General features: G+C 36.6%; 1 protein-coding gene across 2 annotated transcripts in view; it reads right to left on the bottom strand.

Moving 5' to 3' along the window:
- The window catches only part of pex14 (peroxisomal biogenesis factor 14), a 71,034-nt gene that overhangs the window by 52,915 nt on the left and 1,869 nt on the right, over nucleotides 1–16,250 (bottom strand). For both annotated transcript variants that reach the window (XM_084099382.1, XM_084099383.1), the window contains exon 2: nucleotides 11,312–11,356. In XM_084099382.1, coding sequence (XP_083955508.1) covers nucleotides 11,312–11,356 — 45 coding nt within the window. The remainder of the gene's footprint in view (nucleotides 1–11,311; nucleotides 11,357–16,250) is intronic.

The following is a 16,250-nucleotide window of genomic DNA, read 5'->3' as shown; positions in this document are numbered from 1 at the left end:
TCCATGCAGTGCGGCCAAACCTCATCAGGTCACTGAGCAATGTGAAAGGAGGATAGTGTAACGTTAAACTGTGTCATACAAAATTAATCTAGACACATGGGAAAGCAGCAGACGGGGAGAAATACCCACTGACAAACAGAGACGCACCTCATAAAAGAGGATTTAATTAAGGAACCTTGGAGAATTTAATGGTCTATAACCCACAATTTCCTAAATTCAAGACATTCTCAGTCATTTTGACAGGCTATAAAAGGACGTAAGATGAAGCAAGTGTATTTGGCTTGGAAAATCTTGGCTTTGAGAACAATATGACACAGATTGTAATGTTTAACAGGCTATGTCAACACAATTTCCTAACAAACATTCTCTCTGCGGTCAAACTGAAGGCAAACTTTAATTATCGGCTTATACAGGCAAACACGAAACCATCATGAAAGCTTGTGACTGATGAATGGCAAAGCCTTGTTCTGATGAAGTGGACAAATCAGAAGAAAATGGACAAATAACCAGATATGCTGGTGACTCAGGCAGTTTTAATTGATTTCCGTGAGCTGATAGCTTTGACTCACCTGACAAATCTAATGAATCTTCCCACATGAGTGCCAAACAAACGAAATGCTGGATGTCACAGGACGTTAAGAAACTAGAGCTATTTGGAGACAAACGACAGAGACAAATGTAGCTCCTACAAGGATTTTAAAATGACATCTTGTGTATCAGACGTACAATATAATATGCTCATGCTTCTGCTGTTGTCATCCTAGAGAAAACAACACCACAGTGATTATAATGGTGTCAAAACGGTTAACACAGAAATGCTAAATAAAATGTAAAAAGCCATATTTGTATGTATTTTTATAAAATATTAACATATAAAAATAGAAATGTCTAATAGGCCTAAAAAATATAGATATACTGTATATATAAATTTAACAAGTAGGTCTATAATTGAAACCTTGAAATGAAGAGAAAGTTTTGGAAATGTAAACAAGCTGTACATTTGAATTCATGTATTATTTTTTTCAGTTCAAATATCATTTGCATTTTCACAACTTGGTCTTTTCTTTTGGACCCCAATGTTTATCAAAAGTTTTGGAAGTGAAATGAATTTTGTGTTTGCTGCTTCAGTATTTGTTTATTATTCTTTTCACATGTTTCTATGGTATACTGGAAAAGAGTGATAAGCATTTCATTAATTTAAAGGCTTTGATAGGCAACAACATTAAATATATGCAAAGAGTCATTATTTACAGTGTTGACATCTTCTTCATAACCTCTGCAATTCACTCTGGATATCAGCTTTTGGTCCAAATCCTGACTGAGTCCAATCCATTATTTCTTTATTAGAGCTCGGAGTTGATCACAATTTGTGGACTTCTACTTGTCCACTCGCCTCCTGAGGATTGACCACCGGTTCTCTACAGGATTAAGATCCAGGGAGTTGCCTGGCCATGGATCCAAAATTGTAATGTAATGAACTCAGAGCCACTTCATTATCACTCTTGCCTTGTGACATAGTGCTCCATCATGCTGGAAAATGCACAGATCATCACAGAATTGCTCCTGGATCATTGGCAGAAGTTGCTCTTGCAGGATGTTTTGATGCCATTCTTTATTCATGGGAGTGTTTTGGAGCAGAATTGTGAGAGAGTCCATACCCTTGGATGAAAAGCAACCCCACACATGGATGGTCTCAGGAGGATGCGTCACTGGTGGCATGACACAGGACTCATGGTAGCGTTCACCTTTTCTTCTAGCCTGCTGGACACTTTGGGATGTCCTGAAGCTTTCTTCACTGCAGGTGACCTCTCTCCTTGAAGTTCTTGATGATCCGGTAAATGAAATATTCTTTGCAGCAATTTCCTTGCATGTGAGGTGATTTTGATGCAAAGCTATGATGGCGGCATGTCTTTCTTTGGAGGTAACCATTGCTAAAGAACACAATGTTTAGAAGCACTTCTTCCCTCCATCAGTCTGCTCTTATAATCCAATCAGAATGATACAGTGATTTCAACTGAAATTACTAGAAGCCAACTCATTTCCCATGTCCTGATGATTCGATTAGTGAAATCATTAGCTGGTCATTTTGTGCCAGGGCCAAAAAACTGTGAAATTTGGGTTAATGGAATAGTTGAAAAAAATTGGCCAATGAAGCTTTTTGCAATATTTAAAATGCATCTGATCACTCATGCACAATAATCTAGAAACATTGTGAATCAACACCACAACAACTGAAGCAGCAAACTTTGCAAAACAGAATTTATGGTCACTGCCAAAACTTTTGGCTATGACTTTACCTTGGTGTTTAGTGGTTAAACGGAGCGTAGTTGATCCGTGATCCTAAACACAGTTGGGTATGTCTTAAGTGAACGTAAACAGTTGAGAAAGAAATTGAATGTATATCATTATATTGGGTCAGTGCATTAGGTCTTAACGTGACAGCAGCCTATAAATACCTACTGTGACTGTTCACTTGCCTTTAATAATGTTTGAACTTTATTAGTTAAGCTAGTACTTTAGCTGTGGTATTGAAGTATTTAAATGACTTTGACATGAGAAACATTAAAAAAGCAGCAATATTTGATATCTCAGCAAAGAAGTCCTTAACAGAATGTAAACGAAAACTGAAAAAAAAAGAAAAAAAAGAAGAAAATGAAAAGAAAAGAAATGGCCTTTTCATGTGGGAAGATGTCTGGCCATAAATCTGCTGAATTTGGCCTCAGGGGGACCGGCTCCAGAAATCTGGTCCAATAGCACACAAGACCAAAACCACAATGTAAAGAAATCTGGGCGCCACTCGTCTTTATCTTCTCAGCCTTTTCAAAGAGAACCAGAAACAAATATATATGACCAACATCAAAAAAACCTAACCATTTACAGTTATGGAAACTACTTTAAAAGAGGCTAAATAACACAATCACTCAGACTAGTGTCATAGAGGCAGGCCGAAAACAACTGAGGATTCGAGAGACGCCATTTCACGGTTCAAACGCAAAACTGGGATTTCTGGTTTGTGTCATCCCTCAGTCATTTAATGAGCATTTCACAGTAGTAAACAAACACATCAGTAGGGGACTTTGCAGATGGAGTTGTGAAATTATACACCGTGGGGCTTGAAGAGGAGGCCAGGTCTCATCTATTCACCTCTAATCTGGTAAATTGAGTCAAAAAGGCTGACTGAAACAGGAGAATGAGTCGAGCCAAAAGCTGTAAACACATTTTCCGAAGCCCCTGATCTGCAGACTTCAAGCATGCACAATAAATCTGACGTGAAATCATAATTATAAAAGCAATTAGCTGACCCTGTGCCGCTCGCCCTTGGACGTGACAGTGAAAATTCACACAGAGCCCCTCCAAGGCGGCTGGGACAAGGTTGGTGGGGGCGGAAAAGTGCAACACAGCAACAATAAAACCGCAGGCCTTTCCTGTATCATTAACCACAAGCTCAAACAGCTCAGGACTCGGCAGTGTCAAGTGCAAGAACACAAAATAAACTTCCACAACTCACACAAACACATATTTTATCGGTGATTCCTCAACCTATTTATCCATCTCCAAAATGCACATACTGTATGAACAGGATAATGGCTTACACTAAAACTGCGCAAGTGCAGGTGCTCAGCTGGGGTATCAACAAACGGCCTGGATTTGTCAGCTAAATTATGATCCAGCTAACAAGATATGTTTATTGTATTAAAGACCCCCTGTGGTGAAAATCAAGTTTTTAATGTCGTTTATATGTCTATGTGGTGTTTTTATTATGCTATAAGACAAACCATGTGCAAATTCATGTCAACACCATTGCTGAGAATTTTCTCCTTAAAACTGCAGTAAACTGTTCAAAAACGTAGTTTGAAATCGCCCTTATTCTCCAAGTCACAAATATGTTGTAACCTAACATGCATATTCATGTGTCCACGTATACGAAATGAAGCAAGGGTTTATAGTTACAGGCTATTTTAAGGCATGAAGAATTTTTTTGGTGATCAAAAATTAGTTTTAAGGGATAAAATTATTGACAACAGGGGGACTTTAATATTGTTTAAACATTGCAAAAATATGCAATTTATACACTACCATTCAAAAGTGTGGTGTCGGTAAGATATATTTTATGTTTTTAAAAGAAGTCTCACAAAGGCTGCATTTATTTGATGAAAAATATACAGTAAAATCTGTAGGGCTGGGTTGAAAATATAAATTTCTCATTTTTAATCCATTTTCATTCTGATGAACCAATATTGATTCTTAAAACTCAAGAATCTCGATCTTTTAGTTTATGCAGTTTTCAGTTGATGCGTGACTAAAACTTCAGTAAACATTATTTGTAGCACGCTTTCCATCTAATGCATTGCTTTGTTACATATGCCAGTGTGATGTATCTCAATCTTCAAGCAGAAGGAACTGGATGAAATATTCTGAATGATACCAGAGGAGAACTGGTCCCCCAACTGAGGTTTTTTCCACCAATTCTGTCACTGATGGAGTCAGGGTTCCTTCCCACTGTCGCCTTTTGGCTTGCTTAGTTGGGGACACTTAATATTCAGCAATATTATTGATTTGACTGTACTGAGTCTATTGGATAGGAACTGAACTGAGCTGGACGATGACATCACGGTTTTCTACAGAGCTGCTTTATAATTTAATTGAACTCCTTTCATATTTGATGATCTTTATACAGTTATTGAATGAAACTGAATAAACACTTAACTGACCTCAGATGAACAATGACACTAGTTTATTTTTAGAGCTGCTTCACAGCAGAATTGAACTCTGTTTGCATCATTGAATCATTATTTTTCAGTTTATCCCTGCGAAGCTGCTTTGAAACAATCTCTATCGTGTAAAGCACTTTATAAATAAAGGTGCCTTGACTACTTTTATGGAAGTAAAATAATGTCAAATGTTTTTGAAATAAAAAGCCTGTTGAATTGCACTACTTGAAAAAAATAGGCATTGCATTAACCATGCTTGCATTTTAATGCATTGTATTTTTAGGGCTTGCATTTTTATGGGCTGAATGGTTGAATATTTAAGCTTTGAATATTTCAATTAAAAACATTTCAAACACCTTTTCATTATTAAAAATTCAATAATCCATATTCACCTTTCATATTTCACTTCCAAAATATTCAAACTGTTTAAAAATACAACCAATAATATTCAACAGGCAATTTTCGGTCCATTTTATTTCGCTTTGCAAATTCGCTTCCACAAATTCAGTGGTTCAAATTCGACAGTAAATTCAACATTGACGTCCAGGAACTGCAGGAAAAGCAATAGATTACCGAGCATACTCTCCATCTGCTGTTAGTCAACCTCACCATCAGATGGTGCAAAATCGCTTGTTGTTGACGAAGACCAGCAAAATTAGAGCAAGTCATTCATTCATAAAACTCATTTACAGCAGTGTAAGTGTATTTGTGATTATTATGACGGCTGTTTTATGTTAAATTCAGTGTCTTCACGGTTACTTTTCCTATGTAGCCTACATGCATCTTTCTCTACCGTGAACGAGATTATAATGTTATTCCCCGATGCGGATATACAGATCCAATGTTACATTTTTGAGGTTGACATATATTTCTCTTGGTTGTTTAGTTGCCTTAACTTTATATTGTGGCGATGTGCTGCATGCAGGCTATTAGGGTTTCCCTCAATACTTCTGGACATATACAACGCTTAACGTAGATTAATGGACTACAGTGATGTAAAAGACCAAACTCGCAGGCAAGCAGATGGACTCAGAATAACGCGCAAAGCTGAGCGTTTCCCAGTGATAGACAAAGTTGGCTTGATGTTGGACATTCGCACATTTAGGGACCGTCTCTAAAGTGTATACGACTTTGGTATACACGTTTCTAACTCCGATAGCATTTGAATAGAACGACTTACAGTCATAAAACCAACTGTAAAGTGTTCATGTAGTGTCAGGCATAATGCGCACCCTTTGGATTTTTGATATTTATTCAAATAAATTTAAGTTTGCTATTGAAGTTAGAAACGTGTATGCCAATGTTGTATACAACTTTAGAGACGGTCCCTAAATGTGCGAATGTCCAATGTCAAGCCAATTTTACATTTAGTCCTTTAGCAGACGCTTTTATCCAAAGTGATTTACAGTTAAATTAACAATAGGACAACAATATGCAAGTGCTATGACAGTTTAAGCTAATGCAATACACATAGGCATACTATAGTATATCAGTATATGTATATCACCAGTAGGCTTACATGTATATCGCCAGTATATCACGAAACGCTCAGCATGAAACTTTGCGCGTCAAGTTCATATTCTGAGTCCATGCTTGCCTGTAGCCTATATAGTAGCCTAGCCTACTACAGCCTACTTCCCCAATAAGGTGCAAGATTGATCTTTCATATCACTGTATTAGTAGGCTACATTAAGCCACGTTAAGCGTTTTGTCCCAACTGAAGGGGAATCCTTGAGTATGAGGTATTGAGGGAAACCGATTATAATCCTGTTCATGGTAGAGAAAGCTGATTACATGTAGAATACACAGGGAAAGTAACAATGAAGTTATTAAATGAAACATAAACACACAGCTTTTGTGTATGTTTATCATCTTTTCCGCACATACTGACACAGATAATCATTTCCATTTTATGAATGAATGTCTTCGTCAACAACAAGCGCTTTTGCACCATCTGATGGTGAGGTTGACTAACAGCAGATGGAGAGTATGCTCGGTAATCTATTGCTTTTCCTGCAGTTCCTGGACGTCAATGTTGAATTTACTGTCGAATTTGAACCACTGAATTTGTGGAAGCGAATTTTGCAAAGCGAAATAAAATGGCCCGAAAATTGCCTGTTGAATATTATTGGTTGTATTTTTAAACAGTTTGAATATTTTGGAAGTGAAATATGAAAGGTGAATATGGATTATTGAATTTTTAATAATGAAAAGGTGTTTGAAATGTTTTTAATTGAAATATTCACAGCTTAAATATTCAACCATGTTGAATTTCAGCCCATAAAAATGCAAGCCCTAAAAATACAATGCATTAAAATGCAAGCATGGTTAATGCAATGCCTATTTTTTTTCAAGTAGTGCAATTCAACAGGCTTTTTATTTCAAAAACATTTGACATTATTTTACTTCCATATACTTTTGATATGAAACAGTCTTGGCTTTCAAATTCTGTAAATTTTATTATGAAATTCAAACAATAAATGCCGCTTTGGCCGTTCTGGAAAATATGTTCTACCAATGTGTGGTGCTTCAATCAACCCAGCCAGATCCTCAAAGCAATCTCTCAGGAATGAGAGACCCCTCATTGGCCCGCTCATCGGCACCTAGTGACCATCATCCCCAACAATCATGAAATATCTCCGTGGCCTGTGCCCCCATGCCAACCATAACTCTCCTTTACTGCAGACAGCTCCAATAAAGGATTACAATTACAATTAAAGTAATGAGCAAAGGGGGGGAAAAAGGGAAAAGTCCAAGGATGGATCCCCAGGCAAATTAAATTGCAGCACAGTTTGAAAGTGAGCACAGAGTAAGTCTTTTGGGTTATTACTGGCTAACCACCCCTCATTCCCTCAATAATTAACTTTCAAGTTTCATAATCAGGAACTGCAGAATTGAAACAAAAGTGAAATGCTGTCCCAAAATGTCAACAGCGGCCCATGAACCATGAATATAAATGAGTGCTCCTGATAGTCACTGATACTTTCTGCTATTGGTGTTCTTTTACACGAATCCCTGCGAGGTTGAAGCTCATTCTCAAAACCAACATTTGAGCAACAGATGTCTCCATGCCTAGGGCAAGCAAGGTGTACGATATAAAGAAAATAATGGTATAATTAAAACAGAGCGCCAAGTCTACGCAATGGTCAATGCCACAGGCTATAATGTCAACATTGGCATCTCGTCAGGCAGACCCCAATTCCTCAGCTTTGGGTATGCTGTGTCTTTTTTCCAGCGTGGTTGTGACAGCAGAGGGGCTCCGGAAATTCAGAGACTGCCGAGCCAAAACAGATCACTTCAAAGCGCCTTATTTAACGCTTGCTAAATTTTTCATCACAGTTGCTTAATATCCTGGGGAAGGGGAGCTTTTGAAGTTGCGGCGAGACCGGGATGTTCTTCTAACAACTTTCCTTTTTTTTCCTCCCCCCTCCTTTCACCTCCTCCCTCTGCTCCTGCATCCCTCGCTCTTTCCACAGGAGGCCAGTGATATTTGGGGCGCACAGTGGAGCCCCAGCGGGCAGAGAAGGGATGGGAGAGCATCCCATGGAGCCGGCAGTTACCATGCCAACACGCTGAGTGTTACAGTCACAGGCGGTAGATCGCAGAAGGGTACCGCAAAACACCACTGGAGGGAAAGATATTTAACCTTTCACACACCTTTGAGGCAGAAAGCCCACCACAGAAGACTAAAAGGCAAACAAGAGAGCTGACAAACATGGATTCTGTGAGTCAAACAGCACTGGTTCTCTGACAGCCTGAGGTGATATTTAACTCCACCAATCACGAATATGGTTAAATCTTTTACTGCTACATTTAAATTCAGATATGTTATTCAGTTGGGAATTTAAAGGCATTCTACGATGTAATAAATGCAAAGGCTGATTTGCCTATACTTTCAGGTATAGACTGAAGACAGAGAATGGGGGAAAAGACAAAGGAAAGGGAACATGAAAAGAAAGAGGAAAAGAGAAAAGGGAAAAAGAAAAGATGAAGGAAATGACAGGGAAAAGGTGTGCGGAATGGAAAGGCAAAAGGGAAGGGGGAAACAAAATAAAGGAAAAGAAAGTAAAGAAAATTAGAGAAAAGTAAGAGGAAAATGTAGAGGAAAAGAAAAAAATGGAAAAGGCAAAGAATGTAAAGAAAAGGTAAAAGAGAGAAAAATGAGAGAAAAAGAAAGAAATTAAAAGGGAAAAGAAAGGAAAGTGTAAAGGCAAAGAACAGAGTAAAAAAATTAGGAAAAGGAGAGGAAGGGGAAAGGCAAAGGGAAAAAAGAGAAATAGAAAGAGAAATTATTAGGGAAAAAAGAAAAGGAAAAGGAAAAGAAAAGGCAGAAGGAAATTAAAGTGTAAAAGGGATGTAAAGGAAAACAAAGGTATAAGGAGAAAGGAAATTAAAAAGGAAAAGACTAGGAAATGACACTGAAAGGGAAAAAAGGGAAATTTAAAGGGAAATGAAAGTAAAAATGTAAAGAAATGAACACAAAGGAAAAGATCAGAAATAAGAGTAAAGGGAAGAAAATTAAAATGAAAGTTAAATGAAAATGTAAAGGGAAAAAGACCAGGAAAGAGCAATGAAAAAGAAAAGAAATGAAAGGAAATGAGAGGAAAGAAAAGTGAGTGGGCGGTAAAAAAAAAAAAAAAGAATAAATGAAGTACTGCGCAGTGTGTGTAGTGTGTGGTAGCGGGACAGGCCAGGAAGCACAACCCCTGGAGGCAAGAGCTCAACCCTGAGCGCGACTGGTACTGGGTTTGAGTGACAGCGCAGGTCCAAACCTGTTCCGGCTCAGACTCCAGCCAGAGTCGCCTGCCACCGAGGAGCGAGGGCCGCCCATCCGGCGAGGTGAGTCAGAACCTGTTAACATGACTGGTGTCCCCAGCCTGACACCCCGGCACTCGCGCCCAGAGCCTCCCTCCAGCCCTGCCACTACTCCCCTTCCGCTCATCCACATCAAATCCTTTCAGACACAGATTTCAATTATTCACCCCATCCAAATAATGCCTTGTGACATGAATTATCCAGAGCTGTAATAATCCACTTAACTGGGAAAGAGCAGCTCATCAAAAAGAGAAAAGCAGAGGAAAAAAAGGGAGACTTGTCAAGCAGTTAGAAAGCCAAGAAGCCTTAATAATCGGCATTTTTCCCCGCTGTTAAGGACAGTGCTTTGAGCATGGCTAGATATCATTCATAGCAGAAAATCACATCACACAAAACCGAACAATACACAGCCTAATTGTCCAATGATAGTAAATGTGCCATAGATAATCCAAGAACTTCCTAGTTTAAGAGCAATAAAAGAAAGAGAGCAGTTCCGCTGCTGAGAAGCACACTATGGGGATTGGTGAGGATTACTCACATTCACAAAACTACCTACTAGTAAGTCATCTACGAATTAATGCTCAAATGTTTTGGGGAAGGTTACTTTTTAAAGTAAAGCATTACAATATTGTGTTACTCCCCCAAAAAGTAACTAATTGTGACACTTAGTTACTTTTATGAAATGAATGCTTTAAGTTACTTTGACGTTACTTTTTCTCACCTGTGCTGGGCTTTCTCGTTCGTATTTAAATACATTTAAAAATATAAATACATGTAAAGGCCCTTTGACATCAAAAGTGACGGCTGCTGGATTGCAGAAGAATAGGACACAGGAGAAGTTCAACACACTTACTTCAGCAATAAAAACAAAACAAAATGAAACACAAATTTGATGTTTATCTAAAATCATTTTTGCTTATCAGTATGGTTGAATTGGATCACTGAAGGTCAGCAGCAACTGACTCTAGATTTCTCTCAACATGAGGACAAGAGACGAGTCGGTCAATAAATGGGAAAAAGTATATTTGAAAAAGTAAATCAGATATTTTGTTTTTAAAGTACTGCGTTACTTTAACAGTTACTCAAAGTAATTTGAAGTAAACCTCCAACACTGAATACAGTCAATGACATCTTTGACATGCTGTGAACGACATTTTATCAAAGAAAAATCATGATCATACACTACCGTTCAAACATTTGGGGTCGATAAGTTTCTTTAAAGAAACATTTATTATTATGATCAATGTTAAAAACAGTTGTGCTGCTGTGATACATTTGATATAATTCTTTGATGAATAGAAAGTTCAAAAAGAAGTTCGAAATGAAGTAGAAATCTTCAAATAAATGTCTTTTTCTGTCACTTTTGATCAATTTAAGGTGTCCTTGCTGAATAAAAGCATTTTCAAACTCCAATAAGACTAATTAAAGAGGTAAAATCTCTGTAAAATTCAGCCTCAACTGGGTTAATCCTTCTATAACACAAAATAAATTTGATAAAAGACACCAACGACCAAGAAATATCGACCTTGAATGTGGCTTGTCCAATCATATTCAGAGCAGGAACTATACATTCTTATAATGAACCAATTAAACAGCAGGCAAGACAAAACAAAAAAGCAGTACAAAATATAATTTTCGCTAACATTTGTTTTTAGTCCTCTTGCATTTTAGGCATATGGTAATAATAATAATGTAATGTAAAACAATTCTATAAAAAAAACATTTTCAACAAAACTCTATGTAGAGAATAATGAGTGCAGGTAAGCAGGACTTCTGAAACTCACCAGCGCTTCTCTTGGAGCTGTGTCTTCTCTGGCTGGAGCAGCATTCTGAAAGAAACAAGCCTTGTGTTACAGCGCCATCTAGTGGGAGAATTTATGACTATATGTGATTCTAGTACAGTACAGCACAGGACACCTCTAACAGGAGGGGAAAAAACATTCTGTGCAGCCAGTGTCAACATGATAAAAGGCCTTTAAATGTTAACACTATAATCATGAAAAACCCCTCACCAGAAATGTACAGTAATGTTCAAAAGTTTAGGGTCAGTAAGATTTTGCGCATTTAAAAAGAAGAAAATATTACATTTATTCAGCATTAAATTGATCAAAAGTGATAGTAACATATATAATGTTACAAAAGACGTCTACTTCAAATAAATGCTGATCTTTTGAAATTTCTATTCATCAAAAAAAATCTTGAAAAAAATGTATCTATCATGATTTCCATAAAAAAAATATGACCACTGACAATGTGTTCAATTGACCAATTTACTCATGGAGCCGCATTAAGATCTCCATATCTCTGGGATTGTACAATATGGGCCTTTAAAATGAAGATACCAAAAGAAAAGTTTGAACCAAAATCTAAAATATCTTTAATACTTGTTGAGTTTGAGGTAAAAAACACAAGAAGTGCTTTTTTCCATTTTTGAACTGTCTATGTTGGCATATAATGCAACAAAGACTGCTAAAGTGAACAGATTTAACTAATAGACCAACCAATTTCTGTGTAAAAATAAAATAATGCTGCCATCCCTCTAAAGTCATTTTTAGTCAAATTTTATTATTTAAATATTTTTTTTTATCAAATAAATGCAGCCTTGGTTAGCAAAAGAGACTTCTTACTAAATAATTTTTTAAAAAGGGTGAGGAAAAAGGCAGAAATGATAGGATACAGATAGGATCTACCAATCATAAATCTGAGAAGAATAATGCATATTGTCCTTAAGATGTCCCTTCATTAAAACTCAATGATGCCTCTCTCTGTTAGCTTGCAAGAGGTGAAACTCAAGTTTCACTAACCCTAATGTCTATATATTGCCATTCGGTTCTTGACAGACTATAGAGTTTACAGCATTACTGATTGCCATTAGACGCCATTAACACTCCTGCCTTTATCGACATCTGCAATTGAGCCAGGCCTGGTACTTTCTTTGTAGCAATCACAGTTTTATTTCTGATCAGTGGATGATACCATTGGTTAAATCCACTTTAGAGCACTAAGTAAGCCTGCAAAGTTCAAATTAGGATATTTAATTTAATAATTAAATAGCCATTCAGTTTTAAGCAAAACGTATTAGTCTCCCTAAAGTAATTTTGGGTTAGGTATACTGTATTAGGTTCAAGGACATAATAGTAACAGTTTTAACAGGTTAAAATTTTGGGGTCAGTAAAATTATTAATGTTTTTGAGAGAAGATGAATTTGTACCACTATGAAATATTATTACAATTTAAATGAATTGTTGAAATGTTTTCTATTTTAATATATTTCACTTTTTTTCCCTTCTAATTTCAGTGTCTTCAGTGCCACATGATCCTTCAGAATTCATTCTTTATCTTTCTTTCTTTCTTTCTTTCTTTCTTTCTTTATAAAGCACATTTAAAAACAACCATGGGTTGACCAAAGTGCTGTAGGCTACATAAAATAAATTAAACATTTAAAAATTTACAAAGGGATAAAATACAACTACATAACATATTTTAGACTAACATTTGTTCAAGGAAATAGGATCTAAGAATAGATTTAAAAACAAAAAGAGATGGTGCTGTTTGGATGGCTACAGGAAGCTTGTTCCAGAGTGTTATAGAAAAATTAGATATAGTTATAGTAAATAGAAAAAGCTTGATCAACACGGTGTTTCAATCTATTCAATATTCAATATCAGTTCATTCTAATATGCTGATTTGCTGCTTAAGAGACATTTCTTATTATTTTTAGTTTAGAATTGTTGTGCTGCTTAATGTGGAGAGTGTGGAAGTGTTTGTTTGTTTTCAGGATTTTTTAAAGAATATAAAAATTATTAATTTATTGACATTTTTCGATTCATTTTAAGTGGTAGGCAGTTTTTCATAAACACTTTTTCAGTCACATTTCGATCCGAATGCAATGATAGGATGCCCTACCTGCCTGCTAACCTATACAGTCTGTTCTAGGGCTGAAACGATTAGTCGACATTGTATATATGTCGACAAAATATCAAATATCTTGTTGTCGAGTAGTCGTTTGATCCCACGTGACCTAATGTAAGGGCCTGCAATATCGCGATTTGACCGCTACGGCGCTGTAGCGCTAGAGAGTAATGCAGCCGTTACAAATGGTAAGGTACAAATGGAAGGAACTAGCAAGGTGTGTGAAAGTTTCACAAAACTTCAAACCAAGAATGCTGTCGTGTGCAATACATGCTAGGTGGAACTTGCTTTTCACGGGAGCATAACATGCATGTAAAAGCACAAGACGAGCCGGTGAGAGGTGAATGTTCTCCAGCTGGAGCTAACGTTAAATAACTAGCAGTAAATCTCTTTATTAGAGAATGCAATACTACTACTAATAGCAATAATATGAACAATAATAATATAATTACAGTAATGTGATGATTTATTTTTGCATAGAATAAAGCTTGATCGAGCTTAGGAGTTTTTGTTTTTATTTTGTTTTTGTTTTTATTATTGTAACACTATTAGGTATTACAGTCTTATCACTTGCCTGTATTTTGTTCCATATTCATGAAGACTTACAAAAGGAGATGTTATGAAGAATATCGTGTCAGTTACTTTTTCATACTGTTAATTAAAAGGTGAATGAGAATGTCTCTATTAGATCAATTGTCATGTCAATTTTATAATATCAACTTAACTCATGTCAACTTATAATAATTGTTTGCAGATTAAGTTTGTCTGTATTGCAGCTGATTCATTTTTGTTGATTTTTTTCTATTGAAAAAGAACCGAATATTTAAACAATGCTTAGAGAGCATTTGTGTGTGATTTGAGTTGGACAGAAATCTGAAAACTTAAAGAGAATGACCTGTTTAGTTGCTCAAAGTTCATTAAAACAACCATTTCAAAAGCTGAAGTGATTTTCTTTTTTTATATTATAGTTAGAATATGTATAACTAATGTTTAAGAGTGTTTTAACTAATTGAAAAAGCTGAATAATCGTTCTAAAACGTACTGATTAGTCGGCGAAATAATCGACAATTAGTCGATTAATCGTTCTAATAATCGTTAGATTAATCGATTATCAAAATAATCGTTTGTTGCAGCCCTACTCTGTTCACGTCATTAGCATGTTCCATGATGTTAAGCAGACTTGTAGACAGACAGACACGGAGCACAGCAAACAAACAGCAGCCACCTTCTATAGTTCCTCCTGAACCAAAACAATGAGCTTATGCTGCGTTCACGCCATGTTGTAATTGCAAGATGGCACCCCTGACATTCTACTCAGAGCTGTTCACATCCTCAGACTCTATGGCAATTTCTGTCAACACTATCAATGCGATCTGCAGCAGTCAGGTGGTACAAAGACTTTAGATATACAAAGATGGTGCACTCATATTAATTATGAATGGGAGAAAGTGCAACATGGAATATGGCAGATTAAGTCCCGCCTTCTAAATATAAGAGCCAATCGCTGATTGATAAAGTTGTCGCATCACTGCCGTTAGAAGCTCCGGTTGCTACAGAAACACTCAGTGTTCTGAACATGCACATGCGCATTGGCGGATCTAGTATGAAAAATACGCTTTTTAAACGCTATTTGAGCATAATAAACAACATTTATGGGGCAGTCCATGTCAGATTTTGTTGGTGATTTGAAATATGTTATTCAATTGTGTATTGCAATATGTTTTTGAGATTTCAGGATTCCCCCATTCAGGTAGACAGGACTTGGTCTTTGATGTCCGAAATAGCTGCCCGGAGGCGTTGCAAATACGGCCACCGAGCGAACAGACTTTCCTCGAAAGGGACTTTGGTACAAGTGGGAGCTCTCTAAGTTGTTTGCATTCATTATTATTGTAATGTTTTGTGCTTTGAGACATGAGGGAATTTAATGCCGACTCTGCCGAGGAGGAGTGGCTTTGGAGACGCTCTGAAGGGAGGGTGGGATCTAATGCTTTCAAAGCTAGCTTGCTATTGCTAGCACTGCACACCCTAGCTTTAATGCACCCTTTTTAAATAAAATGCATTCTTTCAAACAAACAAAAAATCTTACTGACCACAAAAGTGTACATCAATATATATTTACCTGCATAAATATTTTACCTAGGGTAGGCTTACTAGGCTACTCTGTCTGCTGTGAATGTAGTAGACTGAGAGCAGCAGACCCTCCAAAACCTGATTGTACTAAAGGCATTTCAATACTCCCAAAAACAGACAAATATTAGCACATACACTTAACTTCTTATTCAGGCTGGTTCACACTGTCACAACAAATGGCAACACTTCAAATATTCTAAAGCTGGCAATAGATTTAGTATGTTAAGAATCATAACTGTAATTTTCACACTGCACCAACACAGACCAAGAGCAAAACTCACTCAGCAACCGTCATTAACTAGTATTCATAATACAGGCAAGGTCGAAGGCGTTCTGTATTACTCACAATAAATTAATTCAAAATAAGCATCTTAAACAATCATAAAATTCACCTATATTTATATGCAATTATTTATTATGACAAACTTAGGCTATGTTTACACCATAGTATTTAATAGAGAAAAATTCATAAGAATAATCAACCAAGAAGATTCATATCCTATTCTTAAATCTGAGACATTAAATGCATTACAACAGCATTTAGTTAAAGGGATAGGCCTACTTCCCCCAAAAATGAAGAGTCTGCCATCATTTAAAAAAATCATGGAAATATGCAATAGAAATGAATGGTGGATGTCATTCTGCCTAACATCTCATTTTGTGTCCTAGTGAAGAAATTAA

The sequence above is a fragment of the Abramis brama genome (assembly GCF_963993115.1).
Source record: "Abramis brama genome assembly, chromosome: 22".
NCBI lineage: Eukaryota > Metazoa > Chordata > Actinopteri > Cypriniformes > Leuciscidae > Abramis > Abramis brama.
This window is presented reverse-complemented; position numbering and strand designations above follow the sequence as displayed.